This window comes from Stigmatopora argus, chromosome 5 (assembly GCF_051989625.1).
Source record: "Stigmatopora argus isolate UIUO_Sarg chromosome 5, RoL_Sarg_1.0, whole genome shotgun sequence".
Lineage (NCBI taxonomy): Eukaryota > Metazoa > Chordata > Actinopteri > Syngnathiformes > Syngnathidae > Stigmatopora > Stigmatopora argus.
This window is the reverse complement of record NC_135391.1, coordinates 20,328,105-20,352,760: the sequence shown is the minus strand read 5'-3', so window position 1 is coordinate 20,352,760 and position 24,656 is coordinate 20,328,105. Positions and strand designations below refer to the sequence as shown.

The following is a 24,656-nucleotide window of genomic DNA, read 5'->3' as shown; positions in this document are numbered from 1 at the left end:
ACAAAATTGGACTTGCGAACATTTTTGGACTTAAACGCAATTTGCAGACATGTTCGTATGTACCGTTGTTCGTAAGTTGAATGTTCGTAAGTAGGGGAGCGTCAGTACTTGGAATTAAATACAAATTAACATACGTAAACTCCTGTCTTTGATCCTCACACCAAATATCTTAAAGCCTGGCTGTTAGACGAACAAAATTGCGATCACGACACTGTCTAAAATTGTGCTACGTGTGTGTGTGTGTGTGTGTGTATATGTGTCTGGTCTGTGTCATCGTTTATCTTGTACCTACACAAGTTTCGACTCCCCACCTCAAAAAGAGCTTCTCTCATGTTCAGGGAAAGGTGGAGGACTTTGAGTCTGGGTTCCACTTCGCTCCGCAGCTGAGGCAAAATCTTAACAGAATACTACCACCAATGATGAACCTAGCAGGAATCTCCCAGATTCTGTTTTTATTTTTATTTTCGCTGAGTACACCCTGGTGTTGGCCCATTGTGGACTCCTTCCCCACAGACACTTCCCCGGGCAATTAGTCGGCGAACCCCTACTGGGCTTCGCGTTTGGCCATCTAGCGTGGTCCTCCGCGTGGTGGTCTCCGGGGGGTTGTGTCCAGTCCGTTACTCCTCGCCATGACGCCAAGGAGGACCGCGTGCGGGGTACGTCGCTCGCTCAGAAGTGGCGGCGATGGGTGCCGCGGCAGGGCAGGATGAGCGGGGAGATATTCGATGGCCGAGCTCCCAAGCCGACTCCCCATTCTCCCGTGCGATATACCGTTTTCAAGCGCAGGGCGACGGCGGCCGATCTCGAACGCCTGCTCCTGCCAGCCACTCTCAGGTGCCAGTTCCCGCTAGCCATTCTCAAGATCCTGTCCTGGCTGGGATGACGGCCTGATTAAGGTTGTTTTTGCAGCTGGACAATGTGCAATGTGGTTAGAGCAGCTTTGTTGTTTATTTAAAATTACTTGGGCTAATGACATGACGAAGCGGGCCCTGTTATCCATCTATGACTGATGTTGCAAGTTCTCTGTAATGGTAAGTTTTTTTAAATTGATAATTTGAAGTTGTTTAGATGTGTGTTTATGCCCATGTGCTTGTGTGCTTTGTCTGTTGCCCAATGTTAGCTTCCTCCTTACATGTATACGTCTGCACGAATAGAACGTTTTTTAATGCTAGTAATTAATTTTATATTATTCATTTATAATTAGGGGGGACGGGACCTCCCATAAGAGTCTCCCATTCCCTGGCACAAAGGACATGAGATAAAGGACGGCTAACAGGATGGGATAGGATGGGCCTTTCCTTTGTCCTGAAGTTGTATAACGGCACTTGCATGCGAGCTAGACTTCAGCATTCTATCAAATCCCTGCTAGAAGCCTCAACCTGAACCGCAGCCTGCGGCGGGCAAAATTCTGTCGCAGGGCCAGGCGATAGGGCTTGCGGTTAGTAAGGAGGACATTGACGAGTTGGTCGAGGGGCACCAAAACGAACTCGCAACTGAGCAGGAGTTAATGCAATGCTCGGCAAAACACGAGGAATTCAACGAGAAGCTGGCTGAGGAGGAAGCAGCCCGCATTCCAACACACAAATCAGAAAAACAACTTGGACATATTTTACGAACTTTCCGACTTCGTGGAAAAAACATCCTGAAAAACTGTTCACGAGTCATGCGATCGCCCACTTTGATGACGTTTGTCTTGTGCATTTTAGAAACATAATTAAAAGTTGTCGAAGGCAATTGTCTTTGGATTGATTTTTCTCAAAATGTCTGTCAACAAGCTCAGCTGAAGGGGAACTTAAATCCAAACAGGTAAGAAGCAGTAAATAAAATGGGTGAAAAATTAGATACCTAACAAATCATAAAACGTTAATGAAAAAGATTAAAACTTCAATTTAATATTGTTTTGAATTCTTAATTTTGTTTATTAGATGTGTGTTCGTGTGCTCTTTGCCTAATGTTAGCTTCCTGACACTTCTGCACATGCATTTGAAAACGAATAGATTTTGCATGTTTATTAATTTTAAGGCACCTCAACAAAAATGACAGTGGTTCGCAAGTGAAGGGAACTGGAAAATCAGCTTCGACAAGTAAAAAAGACAACGCCGAGTTTCTGCAGATGTAAGGCGAACGAACAGCTTGCGAGCAAAAGATGTCCGATGGTAAACATAGGTATACAAAGACTGACAGGTAGTGTCGAGCGAGTTACACGACGATTTATGAATGGGTGGTGGATGCCTATGGGCAAGGTAACCTTTCATCTAAGCAGGTTGACATTACTTTTACGAAAGCCCACGGTGACACATCTGACTTTGATGGATTTGTATATGTTTTAATGCTTTGACTAATATTAACGTGAGTACACTTTACGTCAATAAAGCACAATCAAACTAAGTTTTGCTCCTGCTGCCTTTGCAGTGGGCTGACATCGTTGCACTTATCCAAAAATAATAATAACAATAATATGATAATCAAACATAGGCTTTGTCATCATCATTTACTCGACAAAAGCCTAATTGTCATCATACTCAGCTGCAAATGACAAAATTGGTAGTGTTTCTCCACAAGGTGCGCTTTCCCGGCAAAATGCCCAAATAAGTGATAATTTCAGACTCGTTGCATTCCGCCGTGATGGATACATCACATTACCCCTCGAGCGCAACCAAATCCCGCCGACTGTTGAAAAAGTTTGCCTCGCAGATGCCAACAAAGAAAGAAAAAAACGGATCACTTACCTCCCACTGTCTCCTCACTTAACTTCAGTCAGCCAGTAGGAGGCAGATCACCGCCCAACGTCCTTCATGTTACCTCACCCCAAAGTTATTACACAGAAGGGATTGTGTGTCGTGTTACCGCAAGTTCAGAGTCCTGATGGCTGTTGGAAAAAAACTGTCCTTAAGCCTATTTGTCCATACATTGTGAGACCTGTAGCGTCTGCCAGAGGGCAGCAGCTGGAACAGGTTGGGACCAGGGTGGTATGGGTCCCCAACAATGTTCCCGGCTCTGCTGAGGTAACGAGGGCTGGCAATGTCTTCCAGTGAGGGCAGAGAGCAGCCAACGATCCTCTGGGTAGTCTTAATCACTCTCTGCATGGCCTTTTTGTCTGCTGCCGTGCTTCCAGCGCACCACACTGTAATGCAGTATGCTCTCCACAGTGGCTCTATAGAAGGTCACCCGAAGCTTAGTGTCCAAGTTCTTCCTCCTGAGTACCCTGAGGAAATGGAGTCGATTCTGGGCCTTCTTCACTACTGCCATTGTGTATGTAGACCAGGAGAGCTTATCCGTGACGTGGACCCCCAGGAATTTAAAGGACTGGACCCTGTCTACACATACTCCATTTATGAGGAGTGGGGCCAGATCTGTGCTGTTTGCGAAAGTCCAGGATTATTTCTTTAGTTTTCGTGGTGTTCAGTGTGAGATTGTTCACCGAGCACCACGAAGACAGTGTGTTGACCTCATCTCTGTAGGCCGACTCATCCCCTCCTGAGATGAGTCCGACCACAGTGGTGTCATCGGCAAATTTGATGATGGAGTTGGACTGGTGGGTTGGTGTACAGTCGTATGTGTACAGGGAGTACAGAAGAGGACTCAGTACACAGCCTTGAGGGGAGCCAGTGCTTAGTGTAATGGAGGAAGAGAGGTGGGGATATCAAGATGGCGGCGTGCACGGGTGCAGCAGCTAAATGCTCTCCAGTTTGGTGTCTTTCATTATTGTCCGTCACCCCCACAAACACTCCACTCCGGAGGCTAACAAGGCCACAAATAAATATAATATAAATTTGGCCCGAGGACGCCGTTTCTCATCTGCAGGACTGTTTTTCCCGCACCAACTGGGAACTTTTTGAACACCACAACCTCCAGGACTACACGGACACTGTACTTTCCTACATCAAAAACTGCACGGACAACGTCACTGTTAATAAACGGATACAGGTTTTTCCAAACCTAAAACCCTGGATGACCAAGGAGACACAGGCATTCCTCAAATGTCGTAACACCGCCTTCAGGTCAGGGGACAAGGTAAAATACAGCGCTGCCAGAGCAGAGCTGAAGAGAGGCATTAAAAAGGCCAAAGCAGCATATACAAGGAAAATTGAGGAGCACTTCACAATAATAGAGCTCTCAGGACAACTACCGTAATTACTCGAATATAACACGCAGATTTTTGCTATATAATTAATTCCAATAGTTGGGGGTGCGTGTTATAATCAATAACTAAAATAAATTACAAATTTTCGATCGAAAAAAGCATTGTCAAACTCACTTTGACGCACGGATTTTACGTCATCTCGTACAGCCGACGCACGGATTTTACGTCATCTCGTAAAGCCAATCGGATGATGTGTTGTGGGAGGAAGAGGAAGTTGACGCATACCGGCTGTAGCCAATCCATTGTTTGCTTTCGTTTCCTGTATTTAAGTAGCGACGCGTCATCACACGTCGCCGGATCGTTCACTATCGTTGACTATCATTGACTGTTGTTAGCGGTTGCTAGCGGTCGCTAGCTGTCGTTATTCTGTTGCCTCTGTCCGTATGCGCGCCGCATGCGGCCACGTTTGTTTCCACGCCTTGGTTGATTCATTAAAGGACTCCGTATCACGCTGAATGCCTCGTCCTCTCCTGCTTCCTGTATTTGGGTCTACCTACATCCACGGTCGCGTCGCACAACGCGGCGCGACCGTAACAGATGCCCCCGATCGCGCTGCGACGACCCAGCGACGCGGCGCGATCATAACAAGAGGACAGACAAAGAGAGAGAGGAACTCTTCATTTGAAGGATTCTAATGAATAAATTTGTTTGAACAAAACAATCGTGAAACGAAGAAAAAAAGGTAAGATTTCTGATTTTCGTCAGCGGGAAATTTTAGGTGCGCACTATATTCGATTACTGCGTTTTTCCAGATATTTTTGGCCCAAAATTACCTGCGTGTTATTTTCGAGTGCGCGTTATATTCGAGTAATTACGGTAATTAAGGATTGGAAGGCGCGAAGGAGTGAAATGTAAGTTTAATTTCCCGGTCGGTCGGCAGTCCAGTAGCGCATGCCGGCCACGCCGGCGGCGGGCGAAGTCTGTTTTTTTCTTCCAATTTTCATTTTTAATCAGACATTAACTGAACGTGCGGATCATCCTGCTGCCTGGCTACATGGTAAAGCCAGCTTTAATCAACAAGTTCGACCATCGTCATGCTTTATAAAACAAGAACAAAGCCTATCTTTTAACTGATTCATTCAGAACAGATTTTTAGGTCGTTTCGTTACGTGACATGTTTTGATCCCACGTTTTGTCAGGCGAGTACAGTAATCCTTGGAATATAGCGGATAATGCAGACCAAACATGGCCACAAGAGAAAATGAACTTAATACAACTAAGAACAAAGCCTTACTGTCTGTATAATGTATAAGCAACCGGAAAGCCTGGATAACAAAAGCCTTCAAAAACAATTTCATCCCAAATGCGAATCTGTACCTGGCTGAAAGAGGGCTCCCATTCAAGGACTTGGACTAAAACTCCCTTTAACCTGTTTTTTTTCCGGGATATCAAGCAAAGAGGAACTATTTTCACCTTGAGTATGAAAAATGTGAGGAAACACGCAAAAATGACAGAAAATTATAAGAAAATGATTTATCAATGTCTTAAAATGAATAACAAGCCTACACAATCATTCCGTGTTGAAACGCAGGGGAACAAGAGGATGCTAACGATATGCAACAAAGAGATAGCACACAACCACTGTTATTTCTTGTTTTGGGTGGATGTGTGTGTGCGTGTGAGTTGGCTTTTTGCCTCTTGTGTCCCTCTGGGCGCTGCAGCGCAAGGGATGCCCGCGGGTCCGGAACACAAGAGGCGAAAAGCCAACACACACACACACACATCCACCCAAAACCCAAACAAGACATGACAACCACACGAACACATGAACACACGTCTTGTAAACACAACACTAAGAATTCAAACAACATTAACAACATTAATAAAAAAACAAACATGAACATTTTATGATTTCTTTGGAATTTAATTTTTCGCCCATATTATTAGTCACTACTAGTTCTTTCTTACCTGTTTGGATTTCACTTGCCCTTCTGCCATTCTGGTTGATGGACGTTTTGAAAAAAAAACTATACAAAGACCATTGCTTTGACGACTTTTAATAATGTTTCTATAAAAAGTGGGAAATCGCATGACTCGTGAACACTTTCTGGATGTGTTTTTGTTATGCAAAGACAGACAGTTCGTGAAATTTCTCCAGCATTTCTTTTATTTTTGCTGTTGCAATGCTCGCTGCTTCCTCCTTGTCTGCCTTTTCGTTTTCCCCCCATATTGTCGAGTGTTCTATTACTCTAGTGAGTTTGTTTTTATGCCTTGTGACTAACTCGTCATTGTCCCCGCGCTGACCACTTCTTTTCATTTGCATTGTAATTATTCTTGGTACGTATGATGATAAAAACAGAAGCAGATGCTTTATCCACACTAAGAAAAATCAATTAAAAAAACCAACAGAACTCTGTGACGAGCAACGGCGGTCAAAAGTAAACGAGAGAATCTTGAAATATGGATAGTGGTTGTTGTGAGACAGCCAATGGGAGCCGAGCAGAGTGTAGCGAGGTTCTAAAGCAGGTGTCTCAAACCGATTCCGCAGTGGGTCCTGGTTTTTGTTCCAACCGATCCAGTGCCGACATTTTAACCAATCAGGTGTCTTCTAAAATAAGTAGCACCTGGCTGCAATCAACTGATTAACTGATTACACTTGCAAAAGGTATCCTCTTGTTGAGTTGGAATGAAAACCTGCACCCTGCGGCCCTTTGAGGACCGGTTTGAGACCACTGTTCTAAAGTAAGACTCGATGCATCCGCAAATGCATTTGATTTGGGGGATTTCATAACTTGGATCTATTTCGTATCTCGAGGCATTCGTAAGTAGAGCTATGACTGTATATATGTACAGTAATACGTCGACATATGAGTGCCCCGACATACGAGGAATTTGAGATACGAGTAAAATTCCGAGCAAATATTTACCTTGAGATATGAGACAAATTTTGAGGTCCGAGCATTTGAGACAGCCAGTTGGACAGTCCGCTACATCTCCCTCTTGCAAAGATGTCTACGAGCACTGGGTGGAGCATTGCATTTTTTCCCGTTTTTTTTACATCAGTCAGTGCAGAATTAAGGGAAACACAATGGATCCAAAGCAAGCACCGCGGTACAATCAAGGGTAGTGCGAAGAAAAGGCATATGATGACAATCTATATTAAGCACGAAATAATCGAAAAACATGAGTCGTGTACGGGTGGCTTAGCTGGCTCGTCAATGCGTATGTAGAAGCAGGAAGTTGGCCCTGAAAGCCAAGAAGGTTAAAATTTGGTGTAAAGTATTAAAACTTTTTTAAGTGTGTGTATCGGAATCCAAGTTCATTTAAGTTACATTTAAAGTTTATGTTACGTTACGACCGCATCCGTCAAGTGATTCTCTCTCGCTCTCTCTCTCTCTCTCTCCCCTATCCACGAACTCCCCGTTGTATAAAATAATGCTTCAATTTATTATTAAACATCATAACCACTAGTCATTTGTTACTCTGTTAGTAGATGGTGAATTACAACCAATAAAAATGTTTTTCCATTGTAATATCCTGTTTTTTGATCGTTTTTTTAGAGGGTGGGAACGAATTAATTTGTATTTAGTTCATTTCTATGGGAAATGTTGATTTGAGATACGAGTAAATCAACATACGAGCTCAGTCCTGGAACGCATTAAGCTCGTATCTTAAGGTACCACTGTACAGTGTACCTTATGTGTGTGTGTGTGCGTGTGTGTCCTACGGCTGACAGGGTGTAGTCTGCCTTTTGCACGAAGTCAGCTGGGTTAGAGTCCAGCAACCCCTGCATCCCTTTTGAGGCTGCGCGGTTTAGAAGATGAATGAAAAAAATGAATATATATAGATTATATTTAGATATTAATACATTTCAGTCTTTTGATATGATTATAGCTGTAATATTTAATAAATTTACACTTTGATAACAATTATCAAAGCCTATATAGAATTACAAGAACCCAAGTACAAACTTGGGTTCTTGTAATTTTATATAGGCGCGAAAACATGTATTGTGGTAGTATTAATGGGGGTGATCCTACCTCGCGGTTTTTCATTTATCGTGGCCCTGTCTGGTCAATATTAACCGCGATATTTGCGGGATTACTGTATATGGAAATTCCTTTGGAACTGAACACCAACCCACTAATATTCAGATAAACGCCCACTTTGTGTCAGGCCCGGACCAGATTGGTGGCTGGTTGTGCCTGCCACCCAATCACAGGCCCAGCCCCTAATCACTCAAACGTTTCCAGTGAGTCATCAGCCAGTGGCGAATATATAAAGCCAAGAAGAACATGACCAGGCTGCTGGATCGTCTTATCAATTCACTGTTAGGTACCATCTCGTATTTTCTCCTCGCCTGCCTTTATTGATCTACGACCTCTTGTTTTTGCTCCCAGGATTCCGACCGCGCTCAGCCCCACGACCACGGACCACGGACAACGACTACGCACTCGCCCTTTGTACCCTCCACTCCGGACTTCACGACAGACTTCACGGTTACTGACCTTCCTTCCATGACTAACTACTCGCCGACGCTACTCCTTTCTGTGCCTTGCCCTTCTCTTGGACGACTCTAATAAAAGATTCAATATCCAGACCTGCTGCCCTTGCCTGCTTTGGGGTCCTCTATCCCCGATTGTAACACTTTGTGCTGCTGGAAAAATATCTTATAAACGGGACTCAGGTTTTCAGAGAACTGACCATGACGCTTTGGTGCGAATGTCTTGTGTTTGTCTATATGTTTTTAAAAATCCTTTAGAACAGGGGTGTCAAACCGATTCCGCCGAGGGCCGCAGTGGGTCCTGGTCTTTGTTCCAACCGATCCAGTGCCGACATTTTAACCAATCAGGTGTCTTCTAAAATAAGTAGCACCTGACTTTAATTAACTGATTACACTTGCAAAAGGTATCCTCTTGTTGAGTTGGAATGAAAACCTGCACCCACTGTGGCCCTTTGAGGATCGGTTTGACACCCCTGCTTTAGAACAAAATTAAAAACACTATTAATGTGCAAAATACAGAAATTTAAGCCGTCACTCAGACAGCACCCTTTAAGTCGGTTAGCCCTATAGGCGTGAAAATACGGTACTTATTTTGGTCTTACTTTGATAGCCAAAGAATCCTTTGGCCTTCTTATCCTGGGCCGGAATAAGGCTTCCAATGAAGTAGCTTGCAATGGCGGCCAAAAGGACAATCAACAGGACAATCTGAGCCTTAGCCTCCCACTCCATCCCTGCCATGGAGATACCCAGCAGCAGGATGACGGTCAATGTCCCCACAATGCGAATGTCGTTTAGTTCGTCTGTCATTAGAGCGTCTACGTTCTGGAAAAAAAAAAACAGTGATTAGAAGTAGAAGAAGAGTATGTATGTGTCAAGAGGTGAATGGTAAATGGGCACAGTTAAGATGCGGTGTTCCTCACATTAAGCATCTCCACCACCGTCTCAGCAAATCCAACCACGTACATTGCCACAGCAACTGCGTTAGCAAAGGCAAAGATAAGGCCGATGGAGCCTCCAAATTCTGGGCCTAAGCTTCTGGAGATAAGGTAGTAAGCACCACCTATAAACATGTAAAAAAAACAAAGTTTCAACTTTAGTTATGAAAAAAAATTACAATTAAAAATATGAATTCATTCATGTGCCCTGGACCCGATCTTAGACAACTCTGGGCAGTGAGGGGGCGCACCCAGAATGGGTTCCCAGTCGTCACAGGGCAATGTCATGTTCTGCTGCTGGCACGCTTGTGTTTTTCTATTTTAAAGCCCAGATGTGTGGTAGGCATTGAGCTCTTGTAGTACCTTGCTCAATACCTCAAGTTTCCCTCAGGTTTTTATTAAATCTCAGTTCACCTTTTTGTAATGGACCCTTTTTGTTACTTCCTTTACATGTGCATGTGTGTTTTGATTTCAATAAATCTTGTTACACAGCTCTTTGATCCGAGTCATCTACCTTTCATGCTCACACACATACCTACGGACAATTTTGATTGACAGCCACGTTTTTGGATTGTGGTAGGAAACTGAAGCACCTGGAGAAAACCCAGGCAGGTATGAACGGAACTTGAAAACCAGGTTGAACCCGCGATCTCAGACCTGTGTGGCAAATGTGCCAAACAATTGGCCACCATGTCGCATTAATATATAATCAATGGAAATCTAAATTATTATTACAAATACCAATTCCCGCTGGTGGTGGTATGATTGGGAGAACGGATGGTCGTTTCTCTCTGTGGGCCCTGCAACTGACTGGCGACCAGTCTAGGGTGTAGTCTGCCTTTCCCCCGAAGACAGCAGGCTCCAGCAACCCCCGCAACCCTTTCAAGGATGGCCAGTATGGAAGATGAATGAATGAAAGATGAATACATTTGTTCATTTGAGGAAGTACCTTAAAAAAATCTGTTTTTAAAATACAAGCAAATTATTACTAACCTACACTATCAATGTCCCTAATAACTTAGTTTGTGTGTGTGTATGTGTGTAGGAGAGGAGGGGGGGGTTATGAGGCCATAAAAATACACAGTCTTTCCGTGGGGACCAGTTTTGGCTGGGGACCAAAAAGCAGGTCTCAATGAGGAAAATAAATGTGATAAAGTGGGTGTTATCCATGTGCCCGTGAAGTTTTTAGCCATGGCCCAAAAGTCATGATTTTTTTTAATCATCGTGGCTGTGTAAATGGTGTTTAGTAGCCCCCCTTACATGGGTTTAGGTGACTGGGGGAGTCACCCCAGCGTTCACACATGTACAGTGGTACCTCGTCACACGACCGCTCGTCATACAATATTCTCGTCTTACGACGGAAATTTCGATCGAATAATTCGCCTGTCATGCGATCAAAATTTTGTGATGCGACCAAGCCAGGTGGCCATGGCACTGTCTTTTTTGCATATCTTTCGTGTATAACAATATTTACGAGCACCGAATGAGTTATTCAGACCAGGAAACGCACAACGCGCATGCGAGGGGAAAAGAGGGCTTTCTGGGTAATGAATTATACTCGTGCACACAACGCCGACAGGCAATGGCACTCTTTCTCAGAATAAGACTTTACCCACAATCAATACGTGGGTAAGCTCAGCTGCTGCATTTCCTGTTATTTTTATCTAATACGAGGAGTATTATATTACTTCTCATTCGCTGCTGATAAGAACATCAGGGGCACTGGCTCGCAACTCCCCGCAATAGCATCCACGGTAGCAACTCTATCATAGGCGCCGTTCGAGGGGATGCAAACACAGATGCTACAAGCTAAAAGGGAGCCGCTAGCCAGCGCCCCCGAAGCTCCCATGAGCAGCGGAGCGATCGCTGATAAAAGACTGCTGCTCGTTGGCAAGTGGTCGTGCGTTATCCGATTGTGAGGACATTTGTGTGCATCATTTTCGGAATATTTTGAAGGGAATAGTACAACAGCAAACAGCCCATAAATAGCGAACGTGAGGGTGGGGTGTTTGTTCCGTTTACGAGTGCGTTGTGTGGAAAAAAAAAACGAAGCCCCCCGCCCCTTTTGTGCCCCTCTCCCCTCGGCGAAATCCGCCCAATTTTAGTTAGATTAAACACATTTTATTTCTATTAAACCACTAGTTATGTGTTACTTTGTTAATAGATGGGGAATTAGAAGAAATAAAACATTTTTTCCAATCCAATATCCTGTTTTTGGTGTTTTTTCAGAGGGCTGGAACGAATTAATTTTTTTTCCATTCATTTCAATGGGAAACGTTCGCTCGAGTTACGAGAACCTCGTCATACGATCTCAGTCTCGGAACGGATTACGATCGTATGTCGAGGTACCACTGTATTTGCAATAACCTGCCGACTTCCTGGCCCTGGAAAACTAGGGTTTATACATCAGGAGAGGCAACTTCGATTATAATCATCAGAAAACGCTAGCAGTGGGCAGGCGCGGGCTCAATTCCCGCTGGTGGCGGTATGATTGGGAGTGTGGATGGTCCTTTGTCTCTCTGTGTGCCCTACAACTGACTGGCGACCAGTCTAGGGTGCAGTCTGCCTGTCGCCCGAAGACAACTGGGTTAGGCTCCAGCAACCTCTGCAACCTTTTCGAGGATGGACGCTATGGAAGGTAGAAAAAAACCCACTAGGAAGCGCTAGTGAACATACCAGGAAGACACAAGTTAAGCTAATTTATATACTTGAACAATTAAATTAACTGTTTTTAGAAAATATTTCTCAACACATTTTTACATGCCTGGTCCCCATTGTATAAAGATTTTTTGCAGCAATGGATTGAAACGAGCAGAACGCCATATTTAATTGGACTCATCAGAAAAAGTTAACAAAAGGTAGTAAAAATATCAGTTAAAATATTTGCAGCAAAAATAAAAGAAAAGCTAAGATATTTTGGATGCTTGACAATGTTGTGTCTCTCTCATTTTCTGAACCGCTTTATCCTCATTAGAGTTGCGGGTGGTGCTGGAGCCAATCCCAGCTGTCTCCGGGCCAGAGGCAGGGGACACCATGAATAGGTGGCCAGCCGATTGCAGGGCACAAGGAGACGGACAAACATACACACTCACACCCATACCTAGGGGCAACTTAGAGTGTCCAATCAGCATACCATGCATGTTTCTGGGATGTGGGAGGGACCCGGAGTACCCGGAGGAAACCCACACAAGCGAGAACATGCAAACTCCACAAATATGGACATGACCTGGATTTGAACCCAGGACCCCAGAGCTGTGAGGCCGACGCGCAAACCACCCGCCACACTGGGCCGCCCTACAATGTTGTTTGTTAGCTAATTAATTCCTTCATTAATTTTTTGAACTGCTTATCCTTACAAGGGTCGTGGGTGCTGGAGCCTATGCCAGCTGCCTTTGGGCACAAGGCGGGGGAAACCCTGAATTGGTGGCCAGCCAATCACAGGGCATGAAGAGACGGACAACCATTCATGGTCACACTGATACCTAGTAATTTATAGTGTCCAACCAGCCTACCATGCATGTTTATTTGGAATGCTGAGGAAACCATAGAAAACCCATGCAGACCCATGAAGAACATGCAAACACCACACTGGAGGACTGACCTGGATTCGAATCCAGGAGCCCAAAACAGTGAGGACATGCGCTAACCACTTGACCACTGGGACAGGCTTTTCAGCTAATTATAGCTCCAATTGAGCACATTGTATTGGGCTAAGCAATTCATTGTATCTTAATGGGGTTTCAAAAGTTTAGCTTTCAACTCAGTGTCAAACTTCTTCTTTTTCCAAAACGGCAAAATCTTAACCCACAATACTTGTAAAAGTGTGCTGCCATTTTTAATTGGGTGAAAAATCAATAGATATGTGGATGAACTTTAGAAATGAGTGAAACATTTACACAAATATCAATCAGGTGTTATAAATCAAGTATGAAATACAAACAATCATTGGAATCCGTTATAATTAGTCAAATAAGTATTCATTCATTCAATCATTCATTTTCTCAGGGTCGCCGGGGGTGCCGGAGCCTATCCCACTGACTTCGGGCACGAGGCGGGGGACACCCTTAATTGGTGGCCAGCCAATCGCGGGGAAGGACGAAACAAACAACCATTCGGAAGTGAATTAAAAGAATGATAGGAGTGAGAAGTGGAAACTCCCAGAAGAAAGTTTTCTTTCCAGACATTTGCCAGACGGCATTCACTTTTCTCCTTTCATAATCTGACATTAACAATACTGTATGTTATTAATAAATAAATACAATATAGGGCGGCGTGGTCGAGCGAGTGGTTAGCGCGTCGGCCTCACAGCTCTGGGGTCCTGGGTTCAAATCGAGGTCGGCCCACCTGTGTGGAGTTTGCATGGGTTTCCTCCAGGTACTCCGGTTTCCTCCCACATTCCAAAAACATGCATGGTAGGCTGATTGGACACTCTAATGAGGATAAAGCGGTCCAGGAAGTGAGACAACTATATATTGGAAATTGTAGCGGTAGAGGGAATATACAAGTGAATTATACTGGTAGAATAAATAAGTAGATTGTATAAAAAGCGTGAGAACCTTGGGGCAGATGGGCGCAGTAGAGCTGAGTATAGCACCAGTTGGAAATTAAAAAAAAGGTGGGAAGGTCAGTCGGAAAATGAAAAAGTGGCTTAAAGAGGAGGATGGTGATTGCTTTGAGAGAAGTGATTAATAGATTGCATTGAACTGTCGAGGTTTGTTTTGCCGTTTGTTGTTCTTGTTGGTGGTGGAATGTGGAGAATTGTGCTGCTTGAAAAAATAATATTCAGATAAAAGAATGTTTGGGGACTCGGAGAGAGAGAGAAAAAGAGATAAAAGGGAGGTTGAGGGCCGCTCCGAGCGAACCTTCGAGTGACTACGTGTGTGCGTGTGTGGGAATCCAGTTCCAGTCGCCCATGCTGGCAAGCAGGCGAGAAAATTATTATGTTCAAAACTGGGGTGTGCGAGCTCCAAGTAATCCATAGTTTCAATATTGGACAATTGACAGTAATCGCAGTTGCTTTTCCGTTCGTTCATTCATTGCTTCACTCACTCCTTCGCTCACTCCTTCCCTCGCTCCTTCACCCGCTCCTTCACCCGCTCCTTCACCCGCTCCTTCACTCGCTCCTTCACACGCTCCTTTACTCGCTCCTTCAATCGCTCCTTCAGTCGCACCTTCACTCACTCCTTCACTCACTCCTTCACTCCTTCGCTCACTCTTTTGATCAATCCTTCGCTCCCTCTTTCACTCATCCTTCACTCACTCCCTCACGCACTCATCGCTCACTTCCTCGCTCACTCTTTCACTCCTTCACTCACTCCTCCGCTTACTCTTCTTCTCATTCCTTCACTCACTCCTTCGCTCACTCATCTGCTTACTCATTTGCTCACTCCTTTGCCCACTCCTTTGCTCACTTCTTTGCCCATTCATTTGCTCACTCCTTTGCCCACTACTTTGCCCACTCCTTTGCTCACTCCTTTGCTCACTCCTTTGCTCACTCCTTTGCTCACTCCTTTGCTCACTCCTTTGCTCACTCCTTTGCTCACTCCTTTGCTCACTCCTTTGCTCACTCCTTTGCTCACTCTTATGCTCACCTCTTCACTCACACTTCCACTCTGTCACTCACTCATCCATACCTTCACTCACTCCTTCACTCCACTCCATCACTCCTTTACTCACTCCTTCACTCCCTCCTTTGCTCCCTCCTTGACCTGATATCGTGAGACTTTGATAAAAGCCCTAGAGTCTATTATCAAATTATTATGAATTAAAATTGATATGGTAAGTACTGATACATTTAAATGTAGATTTTATTTGGTCAGAAGTGATAAGATTTGTCTTTATAACATCCCACAATGCTCTCCCATGCAAACTGAGTCTTTGCCTTGGTCATAAACGGCCAGATTTTGTCTTAGGTGGATGAGTTGATATAGATTTTAAAGTTCAAATTTGTTATTGAATTGACATTCACAGGGGGACATTTTTTTAAATCTATCAATTGGAAAAAGGGAATGAATATCCTTTAAGTGTAATTTTTACATGTTGACAAAATCAGTCTTGCAAATTCAATGGTCACAAAAAGAGAATACTGGTTATTTGCTCAGATTCAAAACTCTAGGAGGAAAATAAATAATTCAATGTATGTGATTTTGATTTTTCTGAGAGTATTCCACATGTTTTATCAATAACATGGAGATCAGCTATGGGAAAATTTAATTTATAAATCACCATGGAGGGAACATTTTTTTAACATAAACAATTGTTTTTATTATGCTAAATTGGACTTAACTATAGTAGAAAGTGGTATCATTTGGACATTTGGAGTGCCTGTCTAAAATTTCAAAAACAAAATTAAGATCTGTGGCATCGGGGCGACGGGGAATTGAGAGGCCAATAAACTGACGACAGCCATCCCCCATTGAGGGAAGGGGCCATAAGGGATTGGTCCCCCGTCGCCCCAAGGTCCAGTCACGAATCTCATCGAACCAGGACAATTATACCAATATACAACAATACTGTCAATGGCAGCCCGGGAATAAGCACTCTTGGGCGGGCATGGCAGCCCGGGAACAAGCACTCTTGGGCGGGCATGGCAGCCCGGGAATAAGCACTCTTGGGCGGGCAGATGTAGCAGAACCGAGCCGTAAAAAAACAGCGTTACCTGACCCAATTGCAATGAATAAATTTGTAATGAAAATACCCCTGCTTTGAATCGGCAGAACTCTTCCATCCAGTGGACAAATTTATTCATTGCAATTCGGTCAGGTTACGCTGTAAAGTGCACTTTTATCGGGGAAATCAACCACCCTGGGCTCGGTTCTAGTGTCCAAAGAGCTCCAGTATTTGTATTTAATCATTAAACACTGTGTTCGGCTGGATTTGACCGAATTTGAGAGCATTTTGAGCCGTTTGGCGAATGGACGTATATGGACGTTTTTTTTGCCTCCATCGCGACATCATCGCAACATTTTACCGAGGAATTCACTTCCCTGGGCTTGGTTCTAGTGTCCAAAGAGTTTCAGTACAGACACTCCTCAACTTACGAACGCAATTGGTTCCGAGCGATTGTTCATAAGTTGAATTTGTTTGTAAGTTGATTTAGTGCTATATTTTGTATTATAATTTATGTTTAAGGCCTATATAAGTATATTGAAGGTTTATATAAGTGCATTTGTATGTTTAAGGCTTGTATAAGTAACACGCATTGGTTTGTACTGAAAAAAAAACATTTAATAAAATGGAGAGAATATGTACAGTACTGTAGAGAGAGAGATAGATTTATGTATTAGAAACTGGCCAAAAGAAGCGACCTAATGACGATTGCACAGTTTTCTTCTTTTTTTCATCATAAATGATGCAGTAGCACTGTATGGCATCATTCAATTGATTTGCAAACTTTGTGCAACGTTCAATATTTGGGTCCTGCTGCTCGATCTTTCTGTTTATAAATGGTACTGAATGTGCAACGCTCACCACTCTCACGCGCATCAAGCTTCGTTATTATTGCCACTCGTTTCAAATGAAATGGCTTGCCTCTTCCTTGCAACTCCCTCAATAGAAGCCTTTAGCTTTTTACCAACCATATTCAATATTGGATGCATGAGATATTTAATGATACAAATGAAAAAGGTTCTTTGCACACTGGAGATACATTCACGCACTTCCGCATTGCAACGAAGAAGAAGGTAGATGCTGGGTGAGCTGAGCTCTCACAGCGCCAGGCGTCGGTATTAGCGGCGGAAAGAAGTACTACTCCGAAAAAGACGCGAAATACAAAATTTGACTTGCGAACATTTTTGGACTTAAACGTAATTTGCAGACATGTTCGTATGTACCGTTGTTCGTAAGTTGAATGTTCGTAAGTAGGGGAGCGTCTGTATTTGTATTTAATCATTAAATGCTGTTTTAGGATGGATTTGACCCGATTGCTGTCATTTTACGGCTCGGTTCTGCTACATCCGCCCCCCCAAGAGTGCTTATTCCCGGGCTGCCATGCCCGCCCAAGAGTGCTTTTTCCCGGGCTGCCATGCCCGCCCAAGAATGCTTATTCCTGGGGGCTGCCATTGACGGTAGACTAATAAATTGAGAGTGATGAGCGGCAAAGGGAAATGAATCATTGATTTTTACTATAATTTGGACAACGCCGGCGGCAGGCCGGATTAAAAATCCTAACGAGCCGTATATATCCCGCGGGCCGAGGTTGAAAAACTTGTACACACACGATCCGGGGGCGGGGCGAGCGCGCGAATCCCGTTTCGGCAAGACCTCCGTTCATCAAAACGTCCATTCGGTGACCTGACCCGTCTGTCAAATGTCCGTCGGCGAAACGTCTTTCGGCGAATCATCCGGTCACGGTGCGTGCGTGCGTGTGTGTCTAGTATGTGTGATCGTTTGTCTTCAACCTACACAATGGACTATAAATGGAAATTAGCCCTCGGCTACAATCTTACATATATATGTTCATTAACATGAATATAAATACGTTCATAAATATGTGCTATCCATTATTAAATATATCAAAGCAAAATCATGGAAAAATATTGCATATAAATGGAAACTTGACTATCTCAAGTGACAAATTCAGCAGAAAAGTCATTTGAACAAGAATGAGAAGTGAGATGGATAGATGTATAAAATAAGGTAAAATTTAAGTCGGATTTGTGCATATTCTAATGGCATTTATGAAGATGTTTTATTCATAGATATTTTTTCATTCTTTTTCTGAACTGCTTTATCCACTTTATCACTCGCAGGGGTGCTGGAACCTATCCCTGCTGACTTTGGGCCAGGGGCGGGGGACACCCTGTATCGGTGGCCAGCCGATCGCAGGGCACAAGGAGACGGACAGCCATGCACACTCAGACCCATACCTAGGGGCAATTTTAGAGTGTCCAATCAGCCTACAATTCATCTTTTTGGGATGTGGGAGGAAAACGTACTTGGAGTACTCAGAGAAAACCCACGCAGGCCCAGGGAGAATATGCAAATTCAACACAGGTGGACCGACGTGGATTTGAAACCAGGACCTCAGAGCTGTGAGGCAAACGCGCCAACCACTAATCCACCGGGCCGCCCATTCGTAGATATTAATCATTACATTTTATTATTACTAAATCATTTATGTGTAGTAGACATGAACCTGCTTATGGCAGGTGTGATACTGGTGTGTGCCTGTAGTGAGCAATGATGATGTTGCTCACATTGGTACTCAGTGTGCTCAGGGAGGTTGTCTTTCCGCCCAGACAAACAAAAAATTAGAGGGAACATTGCTTGTGGTCTTGGCGTGTGTTAGGTTTATCATTATTATAGATGTGTATCAATATTATTATATTATATGTGCTTGCAATGAAGAGTTATTGACATTAATAAAAAGGGCATTTTAATACATCTCTTGCAAAAGTAATGACTGGTTCGCATCAAGAGGACTGTGAATTGCTTTGGACATCAAGATGGGTCACATCGAAATGTGGATTGTTTTGGAAAGCATGAAGATGGTACACAACAAGCGCTCTTGGGAACGGTGGATTGCTTTGGGAAGCATCGGCTTCGCAGGATGGCTCACAAAAAGAACTGTGGATTATTTTGGGAAGCATCATCTTCTCAGGATGGTTCACATCAAAACTCTCTTGGGAAGATTCGACGGACCTACAATTGTTTTGAGAACTGAGATAAATTGTTATGAGACTCTAAAAATGTTTAGACTTCTGTGGGGCATGGCGTTAGAATCTTATGAATAAATTAGCGAGCGAGACCTCGAGTTGTTAGAATGATCTTGACCGGAGACGCGGATGGATGTATTATCTTCTTGCAAGAATTAAACAAAGATGTGACTTCAGATGCCTCTTTTATTGAAAGGTGAATTTGGAAATACCTAAGGATATACCTATCATTTTTGGTCCTTCAAGCCTGTGGTCAACAAACCGAAGCAGAATCCGGACGCTTCCGTTTGATATCTGCGAAAACCGTGTGCACGGCGTCTAAATACCTTTTGCGGGCTAGATTATTCAACGGAGCGCCCTGGATTATCGACGGTTGACGACTAATCCTACTGAAAGAGACATCTGAGGGCATCTCCGGTAAATCCACATGAATGTCTACATTTGTTGACGGTTGCCAAATGTGCGAAGGGGCATTGCATGTGTAGGTCCATTTTGAGAAATGAGACAATAAAACCCTGTGTATACTAGTCTCTACCAGGTAAAAAGACAGAGCATGAGTCTATAAAATTTAGGGCAGTTCGGGGTGTCCTGTATTGTGGTCCGGAAAAGTACAAATATAACTCCGACAGTATATCAGGCTAGGGTATACATGTGGGTTGCGTGTGTGGTTCTGGTCACCTAAGGCGGAAAAGGAAGAAAGTTTATCTTGCTTTTATCTTGAGTTACCACCTAATTGCACACAAACTCACTACAAAATGGGGGAAATCAAAGTGCTTCAAGGGTTAAATTTATGGATAAACGAATATGGGTTTGCTGGCCATCTTAAATATGCATGAAATATTAAAACCTACAGGATAAAATAGAGGTAATCTATATATAATATGTGAATGGAGATACAAGCGAGACGGCTTGTTCCACAGAAAGAAGAGTGATAAAACGGATCCGTTGTGTAAAAAAATAAATAAAAAGAATAGCGGGGCCTCCTCGGCTGACGGGGAAAATATTTACCGAGATAGGTGGAGAGAATAGGAATGTTAGCCAAGAGTTTGGGAGAAAACAAATGAGGAGGTTAAACAGAAATCGGGTTTTCAAAAATGCTATGTGCTGGGTTTGTGGAAAATTGGGGCATATATCGCGTGATTGCCCGGACAAAAGGGTCTCTAAAAACAAGGCATGCCTGCTCAAAATGATTTGAATGAGGATTTTCAATATGAAGATGTTGAGCTAAATTTAAAGGAAACACTGGCATTTGATTTGGTTAAACCAGGGATCACATTTTTTGTGAATGAAATTCAATTGGAATTTTTGTGTGATATTGGAGCTTGTAAAATAGCAATTAAAATGGATATTCCAGGTGCTAGACGTAAAAGGCGGAGGAAGGTCTTTGTGACAAGGCAGGTGGTCAAGATACCGCCGTTTCGGAAACAATTCCGGTTTGGATAAGAGATCCGAATGGAGAGAAGTGTAAAATATCTGTGTTAATAGTACCTAAATGTCCTGTCAATTTACTGGAATGAAATGGCTTATTGCGGCTTAGCCTGGTTTTGATCCCGTCCGATAGCGGGAATATTTAGGTTAACAGACGAAAAGAAATACAAAACGGCCAATTAAATGTTTGGAGGGGTTGCCAAACCTGCATTTTTTATCATACTCTAACTTTGCCAAATAATGCGTCGACTGCGGGGGAAGCGCTCTGTTTTGCTGCGGCTGATTTGAACGCGGAGAAACATGCGGGCCGCGGGGCGTCCGATTGGACGGTGTTAGAAACAGAAGCTGTATTATTCAGTCATTCGATATACAACTTGTGCTCCCGGACAGCACAAGCGACTAACATTTTTGGACCCCTTCCGTGAAGACATTACAGTAATTGGCCTTGGGGGTGCTGAAGTAAACTTGAGGGCAAAAATGGATTTTGCTATGATATAGTTATGCTTGCAGCATATTGTGATTATGGGGTCATTGCAAAATATTGTGATATAGTTGGATATCGGAAGAGGAATAAATTTAGCTTATTAATGGTAGTCTTCTCTAAAATGTGTTATGCAAAAAAAAGAGGCGAAATTTCAAGTGGTACCTCGCTGGTTTTCAAACAAAGATAAGAATGCTGCTTTTGCAGCAAGCGTGAAGGTCACATTTAGCGGCTAAGGGCGCGCTTCCGTTTGAACATTTCATAATAAGAGCAAAACATGGTCTGCAAGGAATGCAGGGTTCCGCGATTACCTTCGCATTCATTTTTTGGGTTTTAAACAGAAACATGTTTTAAGGTGATAGGAAATCTGTTTTGGTAAAGATTGATTTGGTAAAAGCTAGGATTTGGGAATAGAGCAAAATAGCCATTTTTGAGAGATTTGTGGATTTCAAAGGGCTCTTAATTAAAGAAAATTAGCTTTTGGAGGATAAAAGAATATTAATACTGTTTTTGAATGGTTGGTTTGTTCAAAATATTTTAATATAGGAGATTGGCTGGTTAAAGAAAAAAAGGGATGAGAAAATTTTCAATATTATGGCATATTGGTGAAAATTTGTGGGTCCTTTATTAAGCATTAAAATTGTAATTAGGAAATGCCTAGTAAAAGGTTGATTTCTCTAATTTTATTTTTATTTTTTTATTGTGGATTTTTATTGTGTTAACAGAGAGCTAAAGGAAATAGCTCTTATCTTAAGTAAACATTGTATGAGGTGATTTGAGTTATTTGATTGTTAAAGATATCAGACATAGAATTAACAATGCAGAAATGCCATGAGAAAATTCATGGCATTCGTCCAAATTATTAGGTAAATTGTACCTGGCTGGGGTAGATAAAATAATTGATGTAGGATAGGCATAATTTCCCTGGAACTGAGAAACATGGGGTGTTTTTCAAGTGCACAGAAGAACATTCCCTGTTGGTCCTGAGCGGGTGAAATATGCTTTGGCGTAGGGCATGTTAATGACTATTAAGATATTACGGATTGTTTAAGCATTGATCAAATTGAAACAACCAAATGACGTTGCTTTCTATTGCTTTAAGGGCATACAAATTAAGAGAACTTTAGCTTAAAACTTACAGCATTGCAATTATGGGGTTAATGCACTTAAATGCTACAGTGATAATGATTGGCAAGAAAAAGCTCAGATAAGTGGGAAATGGAACAATTCTCCAAGTTTCAAAATCTGGCTAAGAAACAGATTATGTTTGTCGCTTTGGGTTTGACAAAATGCATTGGCGCATGAATTCTGAGATATTTTGGGAATGAGAATCCCATATCTAAAACAAATTCGGGGAAAATTTTGAAATAGGCTCTATTTGGCACTGGATGCCCAAATTCTGGTTGGGCCTTTCGTGGTATGAAACAAGTGATGAAAGTAAGTTTATGTTCAAAATTAGCACCTCCAAATTATAAAATATTAACCTTTGAGTAATGCTTTAAGTAGATGGGTTGTCTAGGAATAAAATGGAATGGGCAAAATTTGAACGGAATGCGAGATACATTGATGACTACTAAAACAAACTTTAGAGTTGAAACTATTGCCACCTCAATTCTGCGTACAAACAACTAAACTGATAGGATTGACAGAGGGTATAACTTAATGCGAAAAATGGAGGTGAATTTTTTTTTACAAACGGCTAATATACTTGAGTGTGTGTGTGTGTGTGTGTGTTTCAATGTGTCACAACTTTTCCATTATTGCAATATTGGCAAACAAAGAGTTAATCACAGCCACTCGCATGGCAGTCGCTCATCCTGGCTGTATAGGGCGACGAACGGTGGCAATTGAACTTCTAAAACAAATTTCTATTTGTAGATGTGTGGCACGCAAATATAATACATTAATTGCCTAGTTCCTTCTGGAATGACTATTGCCGAAAGGGGGTGAACTACCAAGAAGCCCCACTGGGGATGGTGGTTTACACCTGTGATGAAAATTTATGGGCCACTGATGTATGGGTAAACGACGTTTAAAGACTAGTAATTAACGCATCAACCTTGCGAAAATAAATTACATAACTCCTGTAAAAAAGAAACAGGACTATGTGCTTTGGTTTCACTGTTTTTACCAGTATCAGTTTTAGAGTGGAGGAGATACAATTCTCTCGACGACGTTGAGCCTCACTGAGGGACTGTTTTGAGACCACTGACTGGGAGGTGCTGTGCAATTCACATGGTAATGACATTGACAGCTTGACCCACTGCATCACAGATTATATTAACTTCTGTGTTGAGAACATTGTACCCTCCAAGAAGGTCCGTTGTTTCTCCAACAATAAGCCCTGGGTCACCAGGGATCTAAGGGCCCTCCTGAACAAGAAGAAGAGGGCTTTTAGGTCTGGGGAGAAAGAGAGTCTGAAAATGGTCCAGAAGGAGCTGAAGAGAGGGATAAGGAAGGGAAAGACCATCTACAGGAGGAAGCTGGAGAACCAACTCCAGAGAGGCAACACCAAAGAGGTCTGAAGGAGCTTGAGGACCATTTCAGGCCATGGAGGCAACAGCGAGAGAGACCCGGAGTCCGGCGGCAGGGAGTGGGCCAATGAACTGAATCAGTTCTTTAACAGATTCAGTCCTGCCCCCACTCCCCTGACCCCCCAGACCAGAAGCAACGCTCCCCCCTCGTTCTCCTCCTCCTCCTCTTCCTCCCCCTCTTCCACCGGTCTCTGCATTACTGTCGATCAGGTGATAAAACAGCTAAAGAAGATCGAGGCAAGGAAGGCTACCAGTCCAGACGGCCTCAGCTCCAGACTACTGAGAGAGTGTGCGGATCAGCTTGGTAAAGTGATTCTGCATATTTTCAACCTCAGCCTCAGTCTGCAGAAGGTCCCCACCTTGTGGAAAACTTCCTGTGTGGTCCCAGTTCCTAAGACTGCGTACCCCAGGGAGCCAAACCACTTCAGGCCGGTAGAATTAACCTCTCACCTGATCAAGACATTGGAGAGAATCATCCTCAATCACCTCAGCCCCCTGATGAATGCAGAGCTGGACCCTCTGCAGTTCGCCTATCGTCCAGGTATTGGTGTGGAAGATGCTACCACCTACCTGATGCACAGGTCTCTTTCACACCTGGAGAACATGGGAAGCACGCTGAGAATGATGTTTTTGACCTCTCCAGTGCGTTCAACACCATTCAGCCGGTCCTACTGAGAGGGAAACTGGAAGAGGCTGGAGTAAGGAACCACCTAGCCGCATGGATCATCGACTTCCTCACTGACAGACCACAATATGTGAGACTCCAGGACTGTATGTCTGATGTGGTAGCTTGCAGCACGGGGGCCCCACAAGGCACAGTGCTCTCCCCACTTCTCTTCTCCCTCTACACATCGGATTTCAAACATAATACAGACACCTGCCACCCCCAGAAGTTCTCTGACGACACCGCTATTGTTGGACGAATGATGGACGGGAACGACCCAGAGTACAGTGGAGTCATCACAGCCTTTGTTGACTGGTGTAGGCAAAACCACCTCTACATCAACACCAGTAAGACAAAGGAAATGGTCATC

At 43.3% G+C, this 24,656-nt stretch overlaps 1 protein-coding gene across 3 annotated transcripts in view; it reads right to left on the bottom strand.

Annotated features, from left to right (window-relative positions):
• The window catches only part of LOC144073941 (solute carrier family 12 member 2-like), a 131,147-nt gene that overhangs the window by 51,903 nt on the left and 54,588 nt on the right, over positions 1-24,656 (bottom strand). For all 3 annotated transcript variants that reach the window (XM_077599897.1, XM_077599899.1, XM_077599898.1), the window contains exons 6-7: positions 9,509-9,648; positions 9,191-9,410 (exon numbers count right to left, since the gene is read on the bottom strand). In XM_077599897.1, coding sequence (XP_077456023.1) covers positions 9,191-9,410; positions 9,509-9,648 — 360 coding nt within the window. The remainder of the gene's footprint in view (positions 1-9,190; positions 9,411-9,508; positions 9,649-24,656) is intronic.